The following is a 23,761-nucleotide window of genomic DNA, read 5'->3' on the forward strand; positions in this document are numbered from 1 at the left end:
TCTACAAATGGCGGAGGACGCTCGGAGCTGCAGGGGAAGGCTCAAAGATGTCCCCAAAACATCTTGCTCCATCGCCCCCTATCGCCCCCTTTTCATTCCATCGCCCCCACGCCGCCCCTTTTCATTCCATCGCCCCCCTGAAAAATGAAATCGCCCCCTGGGGGGCGGTACCGCCCAGGTTAAGAACCACTGGTTTAGAGGAAAAATATATCTCAATTTGCATAGAAAATATATATTTAAAATCAAAGGATTTACAATATCTTATGGTATTTTGAGATGTCTTTTTTAAAAAAAAAATAAAATAAACTGCCCATTCCTGTTCTGCCTAAATTCACTATATTCAAATGAATGGAAACCTGTTCTAGAACACAGCAAAGCAATATTTACTCAACACACACTCTCATGTTTAGAACATATAAGTTTTGTGCCTCAGGCTAGAGGAGTTTAAAGTATGCAAACTATTAATCTTATCCATTTTGAAGTAAAGTAGGATGAACCTTTGACAATTAAAAAACACACAGTAGGTTTCAACTAATAAAAAGAGGCTAATATAATGCTTTTTGCTGTAAATTCAATTCAAACTCAATTTTTTCCCAATAATCTTGCTTTTTTTCTAAACAGCTAAACGGAGTTGCCATTCATTTATTATGAGAATCAGACACTTCTCTGCAATATATATCAAAAATTTTCCAGAGTAAAAACTTTCAACAGCATTCTCTTTGCTCTCAGAATACATGCAAAACTAACTACTGTATTAAAAATGTATTTGAATCAAGGAGAAGCAACCTAGAACTAAGGAGAAATTTCCTGACAGAACAATTAATCAGTGGAAGAACCTGCCTCCAGAAGTTGTGAATGCTCCAACAGTGGAACTTTTTAAGAAGAGATTGGATAACCATTTGTTTGATATGGTATAGAGTTTCCTGCCTGAGCAGGAGGTTGGACTAGAAGACCTCCAAAGGTCCCTTTCAACTTTGTTATTCTGTCTAACATTTTTGAATTCTTCAGTGAGAATGAATAATTTCACATCTTCCTTCTCCCACACTGTATTTTTTAAAAAAGCTTTATTGCACACACATACATGTTTTATGCCCTCTGCATAAAAGAACAAAAAGGTATTTTAATTTGAAGCTGCAAGGCTGGACACAGTCTTTGCACGATACAGCCTAAATGTAGCTATTTATTTGTAAGGATTCTGGTACAAATATTGATAATGTCAAGTTGGAAGCATTGTATAAATTTTCTTACTGAATATGTATCTTTTCTTCTTAATTTGGTTTTATAATTTGAAGCGAAATCAATGCACTCTTCATTTTTCCCCTTTATATATCTTGTGATTTGAAAAGAAGAGGATGGATGTCAAGAATTTAGTTAAGTGCATTAAAATGAAATGTTATATCACATGTATTTTCTTCTATTATCAGTCACATACAACTCCAGTAAAATTAATGAGTCTTAACTCAGGTTTATTTTCTTAAAACAATATTGTTCATTTAGATGACATGAATAATAATTCTACAAAATGTAGTATTGCATAAATAAAATATTTAAAAAGTCAGATTTATATACAGATATATTTGTCAAATTAGAAAGTAAAACTTGTTATGGATGCTTCTATTACAAGAGAGAGAGAGAAATGCACACACAATCTTGATAACTATTTCACAAGATTTAAAAATTCCACAGTTGTCAACCATTTTATAACAATCTGGACCGAATAGATTGAAAAAGACACAGTAATAGATCTGAAGATGGGAACAAAATTATATCACAACCTTCAAGGAGACTGCATATTTACCACTTTGAAAAAAGTGGTCCTGGCTTATCCGATACACATTCTATCCATTTTAATTTCATCAAGACCTTTCATCCCCTTAAGGATCCTATGTTTGCTTTGCAGATGAAGTTTAGATGTGAAAATATAAGTATGTCAGATGTATTTAAAAAATGTGTTGAAATCTTATAGATCTCTGGCAAGAAAAAGCAATTCCTCATAATCTGGTCTCTAAGTCTCTTCAATTCCAAGCCATTTAAATAAATGTAATTAGAAGCATGCATCCTCTGAAACAGATAAATAACTAATAAAAACAGCAAGGAGATTTTTAAAAGTATGAAAATAAGAGACTTGAGGAAAAATGAGGATCTTATTATGCCACTCGGTATGCTTTCAAAAGTGTGAATTCTTTCCTGTTTGTGCGTGCAGCCCAGATGAAAAGGGCAGCGGCCATGAACTGCAGAGGTGCTGACACACAAGCCAGACAGAAGGACCAGCCAAATTGGCCTTGCACTGGAGGAGGAGGTAGTTTCTTATGGAGCAGCTCAATTCCAGCTACATAGCAGCCAACTGAACCCAGTGTGCACAAACCTGGTGAAAAATCGGCAAACAACAGTTAGATCAGAGCAAGAAATACTTGCCTTGTATTATTAAGGCATCCTTGTGTCAAGCAGATGGTGTTCCTCAAGATGACTCACCAGCTAGGAAGTGGAGAACTCCAGTGGCAATGGCAGGATAGAGACTGTGGCACGCACAAGCACAGACTCCAATAAGTGCTCCAAAACACATGAGTCCTAAACTGACAAAAGGCAGGAGAAACTGCAAGCGCCAGAGATCTAAAAAATATATATGGACAAATGAAAATCATTAGGCTATGCCACTATTTGATATAAGACAGCGATATAAGATTTCTGGCCTTCCAAGCTATCCTTCCTGCCCATTCAGCCTCATGTGAAGTCTATGTTCCCACCAGTGGTGGGATTCAGCCAGTTCGCACCACTTCGGCAGAACCGGTAGCTAATTTTTTGTTGCCCAGGCCCAGAATGGACTTCCGGAAGCGGCATCCACACAGAGAACCGGTTGTTCACATATTTGAATCCCAACACTGGTTCCCACCCTACATCTTAAACCCTGAAGCACTCACAGAGTTATTTGAAGCAGCAATACCGTTTCACCCATCTCTTTCAGAAAGGACAGGGAAGCTAGACCAGCAAGCTACCGTTGTAAGGTGCTCTTTCTGCTTGCTCTTATCAGAATTGCTAGTACAAAGTGTCATTTTCTTGACAAGAGTTTCAAAACTCTAGCCTTACTTTGCACTAAAATACTAAATAAAATGACATTTTTGAAATTCTTAACCCCTAATTATAAAACTACTATGTATCTCATAACACCTACAACCTCTTCAGATATCATAAAAGGAATTCAAATTAATTTTTTTTCTGAAATGTAAAAATAAGCCTAGATCTTTTAGAAAAAGATATTAAAATCTTATGGGATTTTAGTCATTTCTATCTTTAGTCTATCATTCTCATGTGACTAAAACCGTAAAAGTGAGATTGCTAAGAGATTATGAGATTTAGTAATCTTCCTACATTTTGCCCATTTTAGAAAATATCAGACTATGCAATTCTACATATATTCATTGGTGGAAGCCTACTTTGCCATTTACCTTTGCGAGAGAAAAAACATTTACGCTATTTGTTTCCAATAAATAAACCAAAAATACTCACAGGTTCGGTTCAGATCAATGCCACTATTATGATTCCCAGGATCTGTGTATTTTTCCATGAATTGATCCGAAAGAGAAAAGCTGACACACTTTGTGACCATCTCACCTTTCAGAATGAAATAGATATTTTTATTAGGCTGTGATTTTTGTTTGATCATCTGCCTTTTATAAGGTACATATTTATTAATAAATAGCTACGGTCCTTTGTTCCTACTTTAAATGATCTCGAGTCGGCATAAGGATGAAGAGATTAGTTTGAAAGAGCTTTTATGGAAGAGATAGGCAATATTTTAATGTTGAGGCCTACAATCCTTCAAAAGTAATACGTTCAGGACAGATGCCAATTGGTGAGCAATGCTGAAGAAAACTGGTTGGGCCAGAGCCACTCATTCTCTGTTTTTCATATCCTCTTTTCATTCTGTGTCCATTTGATTTTTATTCTTTTTCTAACATCCTTTTGTTTCCCCCAACCCAGGAAATTGCCAGGGGTAGATGAATCTTACAAAGGATCTGAATTGTTCACTTGAAACAAGTTTTGAAGTCACACCAGAAGCCATTCGAAATGAATTAAAAGTCTTACATGGCCCTAGAGCTACAAATGTATTTAACTCCTGCTTTAGAGTGTTGCAAGATTTTTGATTATGCTAATCAAGGAAATAAAAAAAACCGTTCTGGAATTTTAAGATACAAGTGTTTACACAAGCCAGATGATTAAAAACTGTTCTAAATTCATTTATTTCAATTAATTGATATAAATCTGAACATCCCTTTTTGTGTTCCCCAAGCCAGAAAGGATTCCTAAAATTAATCGGTGATTTAAATGTAATTTAGCTTTAGGTGTCATCGCTTTAAAAATAGAAAACATATTTGATGGCTTTCAAAATATTATCTCTTTGATTAGTTTTAGTGCCATGCAAAATTTGTTTTTCTGAAAGTAGACATAACTTTGCTTGTAAACTCCTGGATTTTCATTTGGCATCCCAAGATTTTGTTTTCCCTTACAACACATTGCCATGCATATTTATTCAGAAACTGGATTTAAATAACAACAAAAAAAGAAAATCAATTTTAAACACATGATTTTTAAAATAAGAATTTAGAATTTTCTTAAAATACTTTTCAGAAAATGAACCTAGTTCCAATATATCCGAAACAATTATCTTAACGTCTGCATTATATTCTATGAATATATTTTATAACAGTATGTGGAAGGGAGGCTCCTAATCAGCTGGACAGGAGGTACAAATGGAGATAACAGTCAATCAAGCCATCAGCTTTCTTGTTTTAAAAGTTGCAAAAGTGAAAGAACGGTAGACAGGTAAAGTAGAAATACGTAAGGAAGAATATGAAATGCAGAAGAAATGAAACAAGAATCAGACAAATGTACTGTCCCCAAAAATACATTTATTATGTTGAATAAACCTATCTAGCATGAAGGATTAAAAGAGGGAATCTATTATGGCAACAACAATATACAAGATTCTACTTTGGAATATTTGTCACAAGCCATGCATGTGAAGGAAAAATATTTTTACGAAGAATTCAAGAGTTGATTGTCTAAACAAAACAGCATCATGAGAACTTTTTCTTCTTTGAAGATACTTGCCTGAATATACAGGATCTTCAAATTAGTTAAAGGTCATTTGACTAACTTTTTCATTTCCACCACTTTTGTCTAACCTGGACACAGCTTTTTGTTGGCTTATCAGACTTCTATCTCTTTTACAGCTTGTATTGGTGCACACTTTGAGTAATACTAAATTAACAGCATGAACTTAATTAAATACGTTAATCTCTTTATTTTGGAAGATCTATTCCCAAAATACAAGACTTTGATTCTGTCCACTTGTACCGTGTAGAATGTCTTATCATTAACTAATAAGAGAGTTCTAGTCACATCATGTATGTGAAAATGTATCTATGAAAGAAGGTAAGAAAGAGAAGAAAGCTTAAAACTAAAAAGATATGGCTATAATGCTTATTTGATGTTAAAAAAGATTTCAGTGCCCAGAAATAAAGACTAATTTTGTGACTCTCCAAAACAATTCTGCAATAATGAGACGAAAGCAGGAGGAACCAACTTATTTGTTAAGATGCTAGATGGAACTCCATGGATTGTTTTTAGCACTGTATCAAGAATTGGCCTAATCTGAAATAATTAAGAAACAGAACTGTCATAGATAAGTTTCTTACCACAGGACTACAAAGAAATGATGAATTTATGTAGACTATCCTAAAGTTTGTTTCCATTGATTTGAACAAATTACTGAAAAATACCTGTTTTACTGCTGGTGGTGTTGAGGTTTGGAAGGAACTGACTGAAACCTTGAAAAAAGAAATGTAATTACAGAGTTAAATTATGGGCATCAAAAACAAACAAGATCATCTTCTTGCCAATACTTTCAATTCTTCCTCCAGAACCAATCCTTAACTACTGAGAAGAGAAGTTGACTATGATATGGATACTCTGCAATCATCTTCTGTAACAACACACTTTAATGAATTTCAGGATTAAGGGTGACCTTGATCAGGTTTTAAAGTAAGCTATACTAGTGAGCTGGTAGGAGAAATTTAATCATTTGGCTTCAGAGACTAATGGAGTAATAATCCAGCTTTTAATAACAGTAGCTACTTCCACAGATGCAAAGAGAATTTTTAATTCACTGATAGCTGAAAAAGTAAAAAAGTTTTGTCTTTCCTTTCTAGACTATGAACAAGAAGATACAGATGAAATCTTGGTTACTTACTGGCTGCACCAATGAATTAAGTTTCTTACAATGATTTAGCCACGAGAAATTTTGTATTAAAAATCATTTGCATATGTAACAAAAATAACTAATTCCCCCTTGTCAAAGAACATGAAGAAAATTTACCTCAATAAAAAGTATACAATATTGGACAATCTGAAAGCCTAATTGGGGATGCTGATTATTCTAGCACACTGCAATAAGATAATTTCAAGACTCTATGATTAATTAAACAAATTGGTTTACCTACTAATGATATTATCAGTATCATCCATTTTTACAGGAAATAAAATAATCAGATCATGATTCAATGAGAGCCTGTTTGGCATAGTAGTTAAGAAGCTGGATTGGAACCCAGGAGACCTTGTGCCATAGAAAGTCATTGGTTATCTTTGGGTCATTCCCTTTCTCACAACTCAACCTATTTCAAAGTGTGGTTGTTGTGGAGAAAAATAGAAGGAAGAAGTGCTACATACATCATCATCATCATCCCCTTAACAAAAGGCAAGGTATGAAACTAACAATTAAAAAAGTGAATTTGCAATGAATTCCCCATAACTATCAGAAAATTCCCTAAATGTCCTGAGATTATCTTATCTCTGAAATCCCAATGCTGCACAATTTTAAGCATATTCAGGAGGAAAAATCTTTTTAATAAATTAGGTATTGAAGAAAACATAGGATTACCATATAGCAATCCTTATACAGAATACTCTTTCCCTTTTATCTCTGCTTGCTACGCAAACATAACTTTTTTCTCAAATGCCAATGTTTCTATTATGAAAGATGGAATAAGCATTGTTGAAAAGCTAATTTGTATTAAAAAAATAATAAATGCAACATTTATCTATCACATTATTCCCTAATGTAAATATTTCTATTATACAAAATACAGAAAAGGAGTGAAAAATATTAAGCCACACAAGACAAGAAAAAAGTATATAGCTAAAAATAATTTATATCAAGACTATCTACTATATCTCTTCAAATATTTCTATTGTGAAAACCAATCTTGCTTTCACAAGGTCAGTTAATTCATAAATGATTTTTTGTTCTTTAAACATCTGGCCCTACAGTTTTTGAGGATGTCCTCAATTCCATCAAACCACATTTTTTCAGTCTTCTCCTTCCTTTGAACCCATTCCCTCTTCTAATATAAGTCTTATGATTCAGTCCTCATTCATTCTATTATATAATCAAACCATTTCAAAATATGTTTTTCATACTTCATTCAATTTTGCACTAACTCTATATTTATTAAACACCCATTCATTCTTCATTCTACTTATTTTGCCCCATACATCTAAGTGTTCCAGTGAATTCAACTTTTTATATTTCTTCTGCTTTGACTTCCACATATAACAAAGTAGACAGTAGCATGCCCTTATCCAAAGTCATGTTTGCTGCTTTTGATGTTATTCACGAAAGACCACATATTATCAAAGGCCCTTCTAACAGCACTTGCCATCATAAAATTTCCCTTTCTGGCTCCCTTCCCGAATTAGATTTCGTAGCTTGGAAAAGCCAACAGAATCCAGCTAATTAGCTGACTGCAGCTCAGACAAAGAAGCAATATAACAATGTCCATCGTTTGAACTGGTCCAAATTCCCACCTTCAGAGAAGATGTCCCTTCAAGAATTCAAGTAGTATTTTGAATGAACTCAATAAAAAAGCATTGGTGAACAGCTGTTGATAGGAATCCTGTATATTCATTCTCTATCTTCCATTAACTTCTAGCAGCTTTAATATCAGTTCTTGAGATCCAATTTGATCTCTCTTGAGAGAGCCAGTTTGGTTTAATGGTTAAGGCACAAGGCTGGAAAGATAGGTGGGTGATTCTGGGCCAGCCACTCTTGCTTAGCCCAACCCACCTCACAAGGTTATTGTGGGGAAAATAGGAGGCTATGTGTGTAAGCTATGTTCCCTGCCTTATTTATAAAATAATAAAGACGGGATATAAACAAACAAATAAACAAATAACCTGTTTAGTGGAACTGTATATCCATCTGCCTTCCTTCTTTTTCTTCCCCTAACCTATTATTTAAATAGAATCTGGCTTCTAAGAATACTTTTTCCTTTCCTTTTCCTCTCTGTTCCTGATCAGTCACTCTAGTCTAGATTTTCAATCACCATTTTCCAGCCTGGCGAGCATCAACAACCGTTTTTGGAGGCCACCAGAAATCTTATTTATTCAAGCCATGACACACTTCCATATACCTGTGTTGTGAATATCCAGACTTTGACACGAAATATCCAGAATTCCTTCCTTAAATAAAGCAGGATCTCCAACACTCACATCTGATTATTATCCTATTGATTGAAACACCTGATTCTAATTTCCCCTTCAAATGAACTAATAATTCTAGAGCAGGGGTGTCAAATTTGCAACATCACATCATGTGATGTGACGTGACGTATCACGACTTTTTTTCCATTGCCAGCAATGGGGTGAGCGAGGTTTCACCGTGACACATCCGGCCCACGGGCCAGCAGTTTGACACCCCTGTCCTAGAGGTTCACATACATTTGGCCCACAAAAATATGTAACTTTAGATCACTTTCCTCAACAAATCAGTGAATAAATGTAAGGTTTTGACTCATTTGTTTAATTTGTTTGCCTTTTGCTGGTCTATACATTTTGTAATAAGTGTTGTTTAATATAAGCTTTCAATGAATCCAATTTAACTTTCAAATCTTTTTGTTAAATCAGTTTAATTATATTCTCGTTCTATTTTTAAAATTTCAAGTCAGGTTTTTGTTCTAACTTATGCAGTTCACTTTGGCATAGATCACCATTTTCTAAATAATTAAGAATATTATTTAGCTCTGCTTCCCCATTGGCTTTCTCAGGAAGTCGGCAGAGAAGATTACAAATGGCAATCACAGAATTGTGGGGTTGTAAGTATGAACAGGTTGCCAAGCACTCACACTATCACATGACCTCGGGGCAGTGGTGCAAAGTTCTGCAATGGCTGGAAATACTTTAAAGGCTATAGAGCCCTATCTGAGGCCACTGTAATTTAGGGCCATTATTAAACAAATGGTCATAAGTTGAGGATTAACTGTAATATTTTGTAAAATCCTAAATCTATACCTCTTTTTTCTTCTTTGTTTTTTTCTGTCTTTCAATGTTAGGGGGAAAAATAACAGTTGCCAATTGCATGTATTAAACTTTTTCCCCTAAAAATTTGTACATGAGATGAAATGTTGAGCAGGAAATGAGATCATACCCATTTTTTTAAAAGTAGTAATACACATAGAAGAAGTAAAGAAATACATTATAGCACAGAGAAAGATACATTACAGAACCTCTTTAGTGCAAACTTACCTGGTGAATTATACCAATGAGAGTTTTCAGACATCGTGATACATCTCCGCCACAGCCCAATGGTGCCATTCCATCGAAAGAGTGCTTCAGTGTAAGAGTTTTCATCTGCATTTTCACCAAAAAGTTCATCCCAAGTGGCTTTACTTTCACTGTTATTTTCGGGAGGTGATGGGTTACGGTACTCAAACCAAAAATCTGTGCCAATTGAGGCTGCCAAATAGATGGTAGAGATAAGACTGAGCACACAGGCAATTACCAGAGCAGTAGCAAAACGGTTATCCATCATGGTATCTCAGTTACTGTCAACAAAAGGGGAAAAAAGAAAAATTGGCATCAACAAAGGAACATTAATGCATGAATGCTAGCAAAATATTCAGATCTTTCCAGTTTCCTCTTTTAGATGATCTTCAAGATAACGTTCACATTTTACATTACATGAAATTATAATAAAAAGACAGTTATTCAAACATCAAAAGGAGAACACTGCAGCAGAAGAGGCAACAAGGTATAGCAGGTAGTATTCTAATAAACAGTGCTCATATTTCCCTCCACAGGCACAGTCTTCTCCCTGCTCAGCAATAATTTTACGTAAAAAGAATTCTGCAAATCTAGCACAACACATGCTAGGGGTAGAATATTTATTAATTTGTATGTATTATATTTTTATCCCACCTTTATTACTTTATAAGTAACTCAAGGCAGTGAATATATATATAATACTCTTTCCTATTTTCCCAACAACACTCCTGTGAGATGGATTGGGCTGAGGGAGTGACTGGCCCAGAGTCACTAAAAACACAAAAAAGGGGAAGGGTAGGACACAAAAATCCCCCTAAATGAATAACTAAAATTGAAATTCATATACAGTATTTAATAATTGAAGAAAGAGAAATGTAAGACTATATAGAGATGAAGAAAAAAATGATTGAAAAAGGAAATAAAGAAAAGAGAAAGAAGACCTGTTTAAGAGTTTAAATTATAATTCAAGAAGAGAGCAGCGGTAGTTGTGATGTCTGCTTTTCTCATCAATCTCAAGTAATTATCTGGGAGGGATGGTTCAACTACCAATTGAATAAATACAGTACTACTAATACATGATCAAGAAAAACAGTTTGGTGTAGTGGTAAAGGTATCAGGTTAGAAATTGGGAGATCGTGAGTTCTAGTCCCACCTTAGGCACCAAAGCAGCTAGGTAAACTTGGGCCAATCACTTCTCACAACCCTAGGAAAAAGGCAATGTCAAACCATTTCTGAAAAACTTTAAGGAAAGACTCACTTAGGCAGTCTCTAAGGCAGTCTCCTCAGACACCATTAAACAGAAGACAAAAATACATGATCCAGAAAGTCTCCAGGTGTTAGCTAAGCAACAATAATGGAAATGAAAATTTAATTTGAGAGTTCTGTAAATCCTTCTCCATCAGATTGGCAATAGATACAGTTGAAAAGCCTGAAGAGCCCCAAGCTGGTCTATTCAGGTTTGAGGGCTGGCTCAGAGTACCTTGATAAATTAGAACTGACTCATATATTAATTGGGAGCAAAGAACTGTACAGAGAGCAGGCTTTAGAGACGTAGTGAAAAAAGAATGCATTGCAAAATGCTTTGCAAAAAAATACAGATACAAAAACAATCCCTTGAGATATCCAGATATGCACATCTGAAATATGTATCTTTAGTACTTTTCAGTCTATTCCTCAGCTGTTTGAACTGTGTAATTTAAGTTCAAAAAATGCCCCTCCCCAATCATTTACCATAAATTGAACCCATTCTGTATGGTGCCTTTTATTGCAGTGGTTTGAGATTTCAGAGAAAAAGGGGCTAAAACCATATTTAGCAGAGCTATCAACAAATACATTCTCATGATGATGCCAAATCCAAACTTCCAATCAATCCACTTTTCGTACACATACAATCATTGTGCTCTTTCTTTTCTGGTTAAGTAGCATTATGCACAGCACAGAAAAAGAGTAAGAAAAAAATACCCAAAGAAGTTAAAGTCATAAGCTAAGAAAAAGAAAAGGGAAATAGTGCCTAAATGTACTTATACCAACACAATACTTTTCTATCTTTGCAAATTATCCTTGCTTTCATCACATCCAGGCAGCACAAATAGTGCTTCTTACACTGTTTTTGTCCCTTGACCTTTTCACCTATCCATATTTGACAGTATCATCACCTCCATCCACCACAACTTTCTCAGCCTTCTCTTCTTACTGACACATTTACTATTGTTTCCTATATTTGTTCCGAAATTTAGTCCTGAGTCATTCTCTCAATATGACCAAGCAACACACTTCTTTATAGTAATAACTAACCTCTGCATCGAATATAAATTCATTCAGCACCCTCATTCTTGACTCTCTCTGTTCTCATTTTACTACATATACATAGCACCCTATATCCCCTTCACTGAACTTAAGTTTACCCTGACTTAAGCAAGTCTTTCTTCCATATAAATAAAGAATAGCAGCACATTCTTAAGCTATTTTAACTTTTTTAGGCATTCATTAATTCTTCACAACAGAATATGTACAACACAAACACTTTCTACCAGCATTTGTACATCTTGAAATCTCTCCAGCCTATCAAGAAACACAAAAGCTTCTTTGAATTGTATATATATAATTTGCAATTGTTCATTCCACTTTCCCTGTCAAATACAACTTCCTTGATGTTTAATGTAGTTGCTCTCAAATGTATACTCTTTGTTGCATCACATTATCACATCATCACGTATTATTTACTGCAAATGTTTTGGGTTCTTAGTCAACAACATGATATTATCTATGTAAAAAAATGCATGTCCATTCAGATCTCCAACTAATGCAATTTTAACATGAGCACAACCATATACGTTATTCATAAATTCATTAAACAACCAGAGTTACTCTTACAACCTGTCTTACTCTATGTTCAATAGTAAGCTATTTGTTAAGCATTCCATTTATTCTCATGCATGTTTTACTTCCATAGTAAAGGAAGCACTGTATACTGCTTTTATTACATTCAGCAACTAATTCTCAATTCTATATTTAAAGAAACTAATCCACAAAGCAAATTTATTTTACTTTATCATATACTTTTTCTAAGTCAACCAAAATATAATACATTTTCTTAATGAGAATTTTGCAAAATACTTTCCCAGGCACTCTTAATAAACTAACTCCATCCAGTTTTCTTTTTAACTTAAGAGAGGAATAAGAGCACTCCTACAACCATGAAGCACAGATTCAATCCTGACATACACATTAAACAACTCTCACAGTTACTCTAAGTAAAGCACTTCCATATTTTAACATTTCTCCAGTTACACCATCAACAATTGTACTTTTACTATTATGCCACATTCTAACATCAGGTTTTACTTCATTTTCAATAGCCTTTCCAGCATTCCTTGATTTTTTTATTAGATTTTTATCCCGCCTTTTTTACTTTATAAATAACTCAAGGGAGCAAACATTTCTTCCTATTTTTTCATCCTAAACCATTTCATCTTCTATTTTTAATTGCATTCACTTTAGCCTTTTTAACTCACTCCCCCCTCTCAATCTGTATTTTCTTTCCCTCTTAAATCTTAATTCTTTGCAGATATTTTTTCCTATCTATACATTATACAATATCTTTCTTTTATAATTTCTGCATTATTTTCTTCTATGTATTTTTCTTTTCTCATTTCTGCAGCATTCTCCTATGCATTTTTGCATCCATTGTGTTTTTCTTCATCTTTCTTTTATACTTTATTTGGCATGAATCAACACATACTTCTGGCATTTAGTATTATTTTCACTGTTCTCCAAGCAGGTCTACATTACATTCCTTTATATCCACTTTCCATTTATTCAGTTGGAAGATTAATTTATTTGTTTTATATAGGACACATCGTTTCTTTTCCTGCAACCTTTCTACTTTTATTTTTGTTTATTTCATTTCCTTCCTTTTCTTTCATGCCCATTTATCTTTCATTAGTCTCTCTTTGTATCTTTCCTCAATCTTTCATCACAATCAAATCAAACTTGCTTTCATATTTATATTCATTTCTTGCCACATTAAGGGTGTGCATGTAGACATGAACACTCTTAGTGAATATATAATTAGTAAATATATCATTTAAGTATATAATAGGAACAATTTAGAATACTTTTTTCTTTCAAAACAAAAGAACCAGATCCTATTTTTTTCCCTTATTATGTGAAAAGCTCAAAAAGAATCAGGCTATTTGGTCTCACCCATAGAAGAATTTGATTAGGATGGCCCATATGTTATTGAAAGGCTTTTGAACTATAAGGACAACTCTTTAATCATATCATCAACTTAGGGCAGGGACTTTTAAAGGGAAGGGACACAAAGTCTCTCTTTTTTTCATTAAACATGCTATTTGTGGGAAATCACCACCCATATCTTAGTAAGAGAAACAAATTCTCATGTCCATTTCTGTGGTATTTTTTTCAAGCCTTTTGGGGGGGGGATGAGTACAGAAGAGAATGGCAACCAGAATGCATCTTTATAAACCCATTTAATACTCAGTTTTGTGTTTTCCCCATGCAATCCCATTCCTATATCTCTGAAAGTAATGAAGTGAAAGTTCTCATCAAATATGTGGGGGATGGCACTGTTAAAATATTAGTGCATAGAAAATCTAAAGGCATACACTAGGGGATGAAATAAACTAATTGCCAGATTGAGATGGCTAGAAAGAAACCTGCAGGATTTATCCGGCTTCCATAGAGAAAGCAGCGTGGGGTCCCGGTTTTCCTCCTATCTAGCGATAGTGACCCCTAATAAAATACAAGGTTGCAGCTCTTTCAGGGTCCCGTTTTAGGTAACCACATCCCCTGCAATGGACCCAACCATGCTCTTCTACATTGTCCCCTATTTCATTCACAAATTCTTCACTTGGAGTACCAGGGAAACAATCAGGGCTCGGTAGGGCCCAATTCTACTTACCTCCCATCGTTCTCCCGACTCCACGGCTTCGTTTCCACCCCCCACCCCCAAGAGCAGCTCAGCCAGGAGAGCGGGAAGCGCCTCCGCAGACGCTTATCCGCCCCTGTGCCGCCAAGATCTCTGGGAAGTGTAGTTCGAATCTTGTTGGCTGCCACGTTCTGAAGGCAAAGTGACACGCTTAGGTTCGCTCCAGGACAAACACTTGGTTTTGTTTACTTATGAATGCGTGCATTCATACATTCCGGGCATCAGATATTGGCTGCCAGGATTGTTAGATTCAAACGGAAAGGAAGAGAATTGCGGAAAGCAGTTGAAGTTCTCCCAGGGAAATGAGGGCATTGTTAAGTGTAAAATTAATTGTTAACCCCTTAGATTTACAAACGTTGTAGCAGTTTTCCGTGCACTGAATACCTTTCAGTTCAGTTGTCCACCTACCCATTTGGTGCTGTCAGATGGCGCCAGCACATACATTCACAGGGTGGTTCCCTTATGAACTGATGTGCTAAATACTATCCTTCAGTGGGCAGAAAAAGAATACTGGCAATATGGCTCAACAAACTAAGATTAGGTATACTGAAAGATACGAGCAAAGAGACATTAATCTTGCCGTTACATATTTGCACCCTGACATCTGATGCAGATATGTAACTTATTGTTTTTGCATCATGATCATGACACAAAACAATGCCCCTAACAAAGATTACCTGGGCTGGCAGAAATTAGCGATTCCCACTACTAATCCCTATCTGCCTGCCTTCTGCCTGCCTCTCCGAAATAATGGGTAATAGAACTTTGATTTTACACATTTCAGGCTGTCCCAGGGTAATTTCAGATGGAGAGGGAAAATATTACTTGCATCTAACTATGGCATAAATCCTGGCAAAACCTTTTTATTGCTATATCCCCTTCATTGTAATCAGCCCAGAGTGCTTGCTATTGTGCTTTTAAACTTCTCTTTTAATCTTAAATCAAAATGATCATTAAAAAAAACTTGTTCCTGTATTGTTTTGTTTTGGTAGACAACAGAAGCAAATAATCAAGTTCAGAGCACCAAGGACTCCAATCCTGGGTTACATATATTGTACATATTCTCTTCTATCAAATTTCTCTGAATTTGCTACTATATGTCAGAGTATTGTTTTCACTGTATGAGTAGCAGAATTTTCTGCTGAAAATTAGACTGATAGAATTCCTATGCAAATGTTTACCTGTTGTTATTAAGAATAATTCTGCTATAGTAAGAATAAACAGTGCTGGAAATGAGAATTTCCATTTTTTATTCTTAGCACTTAATCACTAAATGTAATTCTTGAAAGCCAGCAATCCTAAACATGCTTACTTAAAGAAAATCCTTTTAAAATCAGTTGTAGTTATTTTAATGAAAACACTGGAGAGTTAAAGTATAAAAACAGCATAATGAAATAACAAATAACAATGAAACAGGGGTTTCTAAGAAAGAAACTAAGGTCATCAATTACAAAAACAGTGAAACACACCCCAGGGTGGGGTTGATGCTTACACTAGAGTTTTTTTTAGACATTTCTTTACATTCCAGGCTTAGTGGCTTTTCTAAAACACAAGAGGGTGAGGGGTTAGGGATAAGGTTAGGGTTAGGGTTAGAATGGGGGCTGCAACAGAGAAAGCTTGATTCCTTGTGGCCCATAGATTATAATTCCTAAGGGAAAGGAACAGAAATTTAGAAGAATGGTCCTGTTGTTCTATCTACCATTTGGCTAATTGGTTAACTGGCTAACACAGAGCTGCATTAGCTGGTGGATAAATCCCTCATTGACTCTATCTATCCAAAGGCTAACACAGAGTTGCATTAGTCTACATTGGTCCCAAAATTCTGTCAGTCTGAAGCAAATACCAGATACTTTCTTGGGAACAAGAAGATGAAAACTAATCACCATAGCTGCTTGTATTCATTTGCCTCTGGCTTGTTTCAACCTGTCATTCTGCTTAAGCGAGAGGGAATATTTTTAGGACCTATGTTCCTTTATATGCTGTAACTCATTTAAACCAGCCCTGGAGAGACTTTGAAAACAAAGTAAACAACAGTAATTTATATCCTAATATCAAACAAACAAATAACATTATAGTTTCTTCTAGAAAATCTATGTTAAACTAAAGTACCTTGAAATCACTGCAAAAATAACAAGTCTATGTAAATCAAGTCAGAAGGCAAAAAAAGTGCTACTGGTCGAACATTGTGTGATAAATGTTCTATTGGAACTTACTGTAGAATTGAAATTAATACTAGTGGCAGAGTGAAATGTAAAGATACATACTTGTTTGTTTTTGTCAAAAATGTGAGTATCTTGGTCAACAAAGGCTGTGGAAGTGAAAGAAACAACATTGGGCAAGTAAACGTTACTTTAAAAAAAAAAAAAACAGGTCCCCTGAGAAGTTCACCTGTTTTTTTTGCTTCTACTAAGCAACCAAAAACCACAACAGTTCTTTAAATCAAAAAACATAAATATGTTTAGGTTCAGGAAACCACTGGCCCTCACATTCTTTTTTCCCCACTTAAGTGGCTGCTTAGTTATTGTTATCTGGAAGAAATTGAAGGAAAGAGCAGAACTGTTTATTGCACAAAAAATAAAGAGTTTAGCTACTCCTGCACCAACCAGCTGCTAAATCGTTTTTGCAATGGAGGAAACAACTCCCAGCTATGATTACTTCTACTATCTTAGCCCAGATGCTCCTGAAGAAAATTGCCAGATTCTGAAGCTGCCCAATAGGGAAATTCTTGTGAGTGTTCTTTATATTGTTATTTTTCTTGTGGGGATAGTGGGCAATGGTCTTCTGATAGGAGTATTAATCTCCAAACAACGTGTATGGAGGCTTACTGATACCTTCATTGTCAACTTGGCAATTTCTGACTTTAGTTTTCTTATCACATTGCCTTTCTGGATAGACAAGGAGCTAGCCTCAGGACTTTGGAGATCTGGCTCTATTCTGTGCAAAGGCAGTTCCTACATTATCTCAGTCAACATGTACTGCAGTATTTTTCTTCTGACTTGGATGAGTGGGGACCGGTACTTGACCATCATGTACCCCTCAATGGCCAGAAAAATTAGAACAAAGCTTTATCCTATTCTTGTTTGCATCTGTGTTTGGATACTATCCTGCCTGTTAGGGCTGCCTACTCTACAGTCCAGAGAGCTGAGAAGATACAGCAACAATACCTATTGTGTGGACAAGGAAACCATATCCAACAATTGGATTGGATCACTGATATTGCTAATTTTGGCTTTCTTTATACCACTGTTCAGCATATTAACATTGCATTATTCCATAATTAAAAAACTCTATGTGCACTATCAGAAATTTGGGAAACATGACAAAAAACTAAGAAAATCCATCAAAATTGTCTTCATAGTAGCAGTTGTTTTTCTTTTCTCATGGACTCCTTTCAACATCTTTAAGATCTTGTCTTTGATATCGAGCATCTCGGAACTGCAGCAATCTTTCTGCCTTTATTATAAAATTGCCCATCTGGGCATGGAACTGGGTGGTCTATTTGCATTTGCGAACAGCTGCACAAACCCCTTCATCTACTTCTTCTTTGATAATTGCATCAGGAGGACCATGATACAAAGTATTCTTCCATGCAGGAAATACAATAGACCTGGAAGCAGTTTTTCAAGCTTGGACACTTAGATTTTCAAAGAGTCCATTTCTCCCTGAAAAGGTTATTCTCGGGAAGAGAAGGACGTTATCATTCTAAAGAGAGTCACCATTTTGAAGTACTCATAAAAAGGGGAAGGTTGAAATGTGAGGAGATGAAAATAAAGAATTAGGAAGGAATCATGACTAAGTTGATTATTATATATATCTTTGAGTTACATGGAAGTTAATTGGATAGTTAATGAAAAGATTGTCTAATATACATAAAAATTATATATTCCTGATTGTTAATAGGTAATTACATGAAACAGTATTTGAAAATAACATGAACTAAAATGGGTGTCAAACTGCCGGCCCGCGGGCCGGTTTCATCATGCCAAAGCCGCGCCCACCCCATTGCTGGCAATGCAAAAAGAGTCACAATACAGCGCGACACATCATGTGACATGGCAAGTTTGACACCCGTGATCTCAAATATGTTAGATCCATTTCTGGGGAATTATAGAATAATTTAAGCTGTTTAACAGTCAAGCTTATTTAGACCTAACTCATTTCCTTTTAAGGGAGGCTTGCAAAAAATCTTATTGTTATCTATATAGATTAGTTTAGAATGCAAAGTTTAAAAATTATGCCTCTTTTTCTGTTAATTCTGTTAAGTTAATTTGTTAAACTATTTAAGCTTCTTCTAAAATATATTCTTTTTTCTGATGTACATCTATATTTCTCTTACATTGTTTAAAAACTATTCCAATTTAAATGTTGGTGTTATTGTAATTCTAGAAATACTTGTTTTCTGATTTTCTTCATAAATATATGCATAACAAACTAATTGGGGCACTTCCTCACAGCTATGTTCAAGTGTATTTCTCAGATCTTTGGGTTAACAGAAAATTATGCTGGCATAAATTATGCTGCACTCAGGGTTTTATGTTGCTTAACAAAGGCAATCCTTCATTATGAAAGCAATTGAGAGATGTGTTGCAATGTTAAATACAAAAGAAGTTATTTGATCTATCACTATCACTACAAATGATTTTACTGAATAATATTGATTTACTCAGATATATTTAAATAGTCGAATTTCCCACTCATAAAAAAACATGTTACATGTTTTATAACAATAAATGTATCACAGCAAAACAACATATTTATTAATAACAAGAGGTTAATATACTTGTACTGCTCTTATTTGTTTATAAGGGAAGGTTTTGTTTTTTCAATGTGGTTAAGCACTATCAGAAACTGAAATCTACTGAAGCATATTCTATATATGGACTTATTTACACATTTCCATGGCATAGGGTTCTTTTTATCATGTCCCGTAATGATGGCCTAGGATTACAAATTCGGGGGGCCAAAATCCAGACAAACAATAAATGACAACAAAGAAATATAGAGAACTATAACTTTGATCATCTGGATTTTTGCAGCCCAGATGTATCAGCCTCAAAACTTGCATTTTGGCTTCCCTAAGAGGCAGTTTGCAGTTTAATCAGGACATAAGCAGCAAAGTGAAAATCTAAAATAGTTATTGGCAATTTATGAGCAAGATCTTTAAACACAGACATATCTTGGATATTGTTTCTGCACCTCTTTGCAAAATTTGCATCATAAGAAATGTGATTGTTTCTGTAAAGGGCTTGATTGTTATGATGCCAAGTAGAGCTGGGGAAAATGTTCTTTTATCCTACAATCTGAGGCCATGTTTTCTGTAGCTGTGACATGCCCAAGTTAGGAGGACCTAATTGGAGACCAGCTCTTGCCAACAAACAAAAATCAGGACGGAGTTAAAAGGCTTTGACCCTAATTTGAGGACATGGGAATTTCAGGGAAGAAATGCAAAATCTCTTATGGGGTTTAATTTCTACAATGAGAAATTAAATGATCTAAACAACATTTTACTGTGAACTGGACTCTAAACATATTGTTTACACATTTACCTTCCACCAGATGCCAGTAATTCTGGGCATTTGAAATTAAATACAAGTTATTTAAAAATAAAAATAAGACAATTAAAAACAAAACAAAAGAAGGCAGAGATGGCAGAATAACAATTGGGTAGAAACAAATGAAAGCAACCTAGATCAAAAGGAGTTTCAGTCAACCTCACCAAAGACCTAGGTGAAGAACCAGGTGTTTGGATACCTTCAAAACACCAGCAGGGTAGGAGCCATTTGGATCTCATGGGGAACCTATTCCAGAGAGCAGGCTATGTTACAGAGAAGTTGCCCTTCCTGGGTCCTGATAGAAGGCATTGCTTAATTGAAGGGACCAACCCTGCCAGATTGAATCCACCAGGTAGATACTATAGGAAATCCCTATAGTAGACTATCCTTGGACCCAACAGAAGTTTCAACTGATCCAAAATGCAATGGCATGGGCAGTGAAAAGCTTGCTTGATATGCTCATATAACACCTCTGCTTCGTGAGCTGCATTGATTGCTCATGTGCAATTCAAGGTGTTGGTTATCACCTATAAAGCCCTAAATGGAATAGGGCCAGGTTATTTGAGGGACTACCTATCTTCCATGGCTTCTGCTTGGCAAATAAGTGCTGTCAGAATTAGTGCATGTTTTGTCTCCTTGATCAAACAGTGCCATTTTGCAGGATCCAGGAAGTGCACCTTCTCTGTCATAGTACCTGCCTTCCCGGATGAGATTCCCCCAGATATTCTTACGGTTTCCACCTGTCAGGCAAGGGAAACCGAGAATGAGACAGTTCAAGCAGTTTCTTTATGGCATGTTCACCCATGGACAAAATCTCATCAGACTAAAGTATACACTGCATAACTATCTGATAAATGCTGAAAAGAAATTAGGGAAGATCCCTCTTGGGCTACTTCTGCATAGCAATGATTCAAGGTTTCTGTTTATTTCCCCTTCTGGTAACTCAGCACCAGATTCCACCATACCACCAGGTCACAAGTCCCCTACCAGATAGGTCAGGGGTTCTCAACCTTGGCAACTTTAAGACTTGTGGACTTCAACTCCCAGAATTCCTCAGCCAGCTTTGAAGTCTACAAGTCTTAAAGTTGCCAAGGTTGAGAACCCCTGAGATAGGTATATGCTTGTTACTAATCCTGTCAAGAAAAACAGTTTGCCAGATAAAAATAAAAACCATTAAACTGGTGCATGTAGAGGTTACTATTGGTCTGCAACTGAGAAGAGGCCTACTTTCACAACTGTAGAGCATAATCTCCTCAAGGAGGTCCTCAAGGGGGCTTTGGATATAAGTTCTGAGATGTCTGGACAGAGGCTGCAATTGATTTTGACTTTTAACATCCCGTGCATTTTTTGAAAAATGAAGTCCTGTGACTTTGAAGAATGCAACTTCAGATCCAAAAGAGAAACTGAATTATTCCACAACCCTTTTTACAAAATTGGAACATCAATCCAATCAAGAGCAACTTCCAGCATCATGGCTTCTGAGCCCTGGCCTCTGCAGAAAGAGACACTGCTGACAAACTGCTAGAAAACCTGGTTTTAGAATTTTAATGAAGAAAATAGTTTCTTCAGAGCAATCTTTTCGGGCTGTTGTAATGGTTTTGCAATTCTGAAGAAGGTAATGAAAGACAGTTTGGTTTAGTGATTAAGACACCAGACTAAAAACCAGAAAAGCGTTAAGTTCCTGTTAAGTCTCGCCTTGGGCATGAAAACCAGCTGTATGATGTTGGAGCAATCACTCTCTCTCAGCCCAACCTATCTCACAGAATTGTGAAAAAAATAGGAGGAGGATTGGGTAAGTTTGCCACCTTGAGTTATTTATAAAAAATAAAGGTGAAATAAAAATAAATAAAATTAAAAAGAGACAGATAGCCTAGGCTATACATGTAACTCTCACCAGGCAGCCTGTGAGAGAGCCTGTAAAGTATTCCTGCAAGGATACATAATTTTTAGCTTTTGTTATATACATACAGGTATATCAGTGACTGTATATTACCCTAAAGGATTTTATTTATATTTTACAATTGCTGAATTAAAAGCATTTAGAAAGAGCAGTTCAAGGGCAGCTGTGTTTATATTACTGTGATGACTGTTGCTATCAGAAATCTAGACTCAATTTTTCTGATTTCCCTTAATATGTGGGCAGTCTCTAATCTGAATTTGAGAGAATATGGTTTTTCTGTTCTTGTCATAAACCAATTAGGGCATTCCATGTTACTCCAACATTTTGGATTCAGCCCATTAATACCTACTGTTATGGGAAAAAGATGTCTTTTCTAAGTAATGACTAAAATTCTAACTAAAATATATGGAGTATATATGAATTAAAGGCTTGTTTTTCCACATTAGATGCAATGGTTATTTTACTGCAAAAAGAACTTACTGTATATAATAAACAGGTATTAAATATACTTTAAAAGACATTTAATCTATGAAGCAATCTCTAAATGAAGGGCAGAATATAAATAAACGTGTGAAAGTGTGTTTTGTATTAGTGACCTTTCTGCTTGTCCCAACCTACTGAGCACAAGGGACAGAGAGATGTCAATTAAATTTTTTTCCTGTTCCTTCTTTATCTTACTCTGGTTCATGTCCTCTCTGCCTCACAAAAAGATAGCCCATTAGCTCTTTCTTAGAGACCATGATGTATAATATAAGGCTCCAATTGCCTGGTCTGTTGTGAAGTAACTTCTGGTTATTTCTTGCTCTGCACCCAAAGTATTGCTTTCTGAATGTCTATGGAGATTCTCAGTCATCCAGGTCATGGTTGTCCCAAAGATGCTTTTTCATGAGGCAACCGGACTTTGTTTTTCTTTGAAGACATTTTGCTTCGCATCCAAGAAGCTTCTTCAGCTCTGACTGGGTGGTGGGGAATGGAAGGATTTATACTCCTTGCAGACAGCTGGTCATTTGCATTCTTTTAGAGAGTTGTTGAGGCCACCTGGAGGTTTATCTGTGTCATCAGGGACACCTGAGTAGTGCAAGTGGTTGTGGAGCCTTCTTGGCAAATGACCAGCAGTCTGCAAGGAGTATAAATCCTTTCATTCCCCACCATCCAGTCAGAGCTGAAGAAGCTTTTTGGATGAGAAATGAAACATTTTCAAAGAAAAACAAAAAAGTCCAGTTGCCTTGTGAAAAAGTATCTTTGGGATATTGCTTTCTGATTACTTCTGGCATAAGTGCCACTGTGTGGCTTGCTCACTGTACTTTATTTCAAACACGTCTGCTCCAAAAGTCTACGATGTGCAGTGGCAAGAATATCTCTGATTCTCTTGACCATTGGAAGTTACCCTCTATGATGGTTTATGGAGTGTCTGCCCCTTTGTGAAAGAATCTTCCCCCAATGGACCCATGAAATACTGGAGTTCTTTTTAAACAGGTTCATCAATGGACTGGTGAATGGCTTGACCTTTTCTAACAACTTCACTTGTGAAATGATGGTTTAGTCTTTCTGAAATAATGTTGACAAGAGTTCTGCCAGTTTCTCCTTCTGGCCTAAGTGACAAGAAAAGTAAAATAATGTGTTCTTTTCCTTGTGGTTCACTGAGTGATATGAAAAGTACAAGGAGGAGTCAACACAGGTAGATTCATACAAAGTCTATAAAAGGAAATCATATGGCTTTAACAACCTGCCCTTGGATAGTTGGGTGTTTGCTTTGTCAAG

At 35.7% G+C, this 23,761-nt stretch overlaps 2 protein-coding genes across 3 annotated transcripts; one reads left to right on the plus strand and one right to left on the minus strand.

The window, feature by feature from the left end:
* Positions 1–1,115: 1,115 nt before the first annotated feature.
* On the minus strand, positions 1,116–14,566 carry CLDND1 (claudin domain containing 1). Of its 2 annotated transcripts, XM_015814894.1 has the most exons (6): positions 14,522–14,566; positions 9,580–9,878; positions 5,781–5,828; positions 3,505–3,609; positions 2,473–2,610; positions 1,116–2,365 (listed from the first exon to the last, which is right to left on the minus strand). In XM_015814894.1, the coding sequence occupies exons 2-6, from the start codon at positions 9,863–9,865 to the stop codon at positions 2,148–2,150; spliced, it is 795 nt and encodes a 264-aa protein (XP_015670380.1). In that variant the 5' UTR covers positions 9,866–9,878; positions 14,522–14,566; the 3' UTR covers positions 1,116–2,147. The 2 variants fall into 2 exon arrangements, with proteins under 2 accessions (XP_015670380.1, XP_015670388.1); XM_015814902.1 differs by lacking the exon at positions 5,781–5,828.
* A 2,607-nt stretch (positions 14,567–17,173) lies between these two features.
* GPR15 (G protein-coupled receptor 15) lies at positions 17,174–18,187 on the plus strand. The gene has a single exon (XM_015814853.1). It carries the CDS (start codon positions 17,174–17,176, stop codon positions 18,185–18,187), a length of 1,014 nt encoding a protein of 337 aa, XP_015670339.1.
* The last annotated feature ends 5,574 nt before the right edge of the window (positions 18,188–23,761 follow it).

The sequence above is a fragment of the Protobothrops mucrosquamatus genome, unplaced genomic scaffold (assembly GCF_001527695.2).
Source record: "Protobothrops mucrosquamatus isolate PMUCROS unplaced genomic scaffold, P.Mucros_1.0 scaffold_96, whole genome shotgun sequence".
Classification (NCBI taxonomy): Eukaryota; Metazoa; Chordata; class Lepidosauria; order Squamata; family Viperidae; genus Protobothrops; species Protobothrops mucrosquamatus.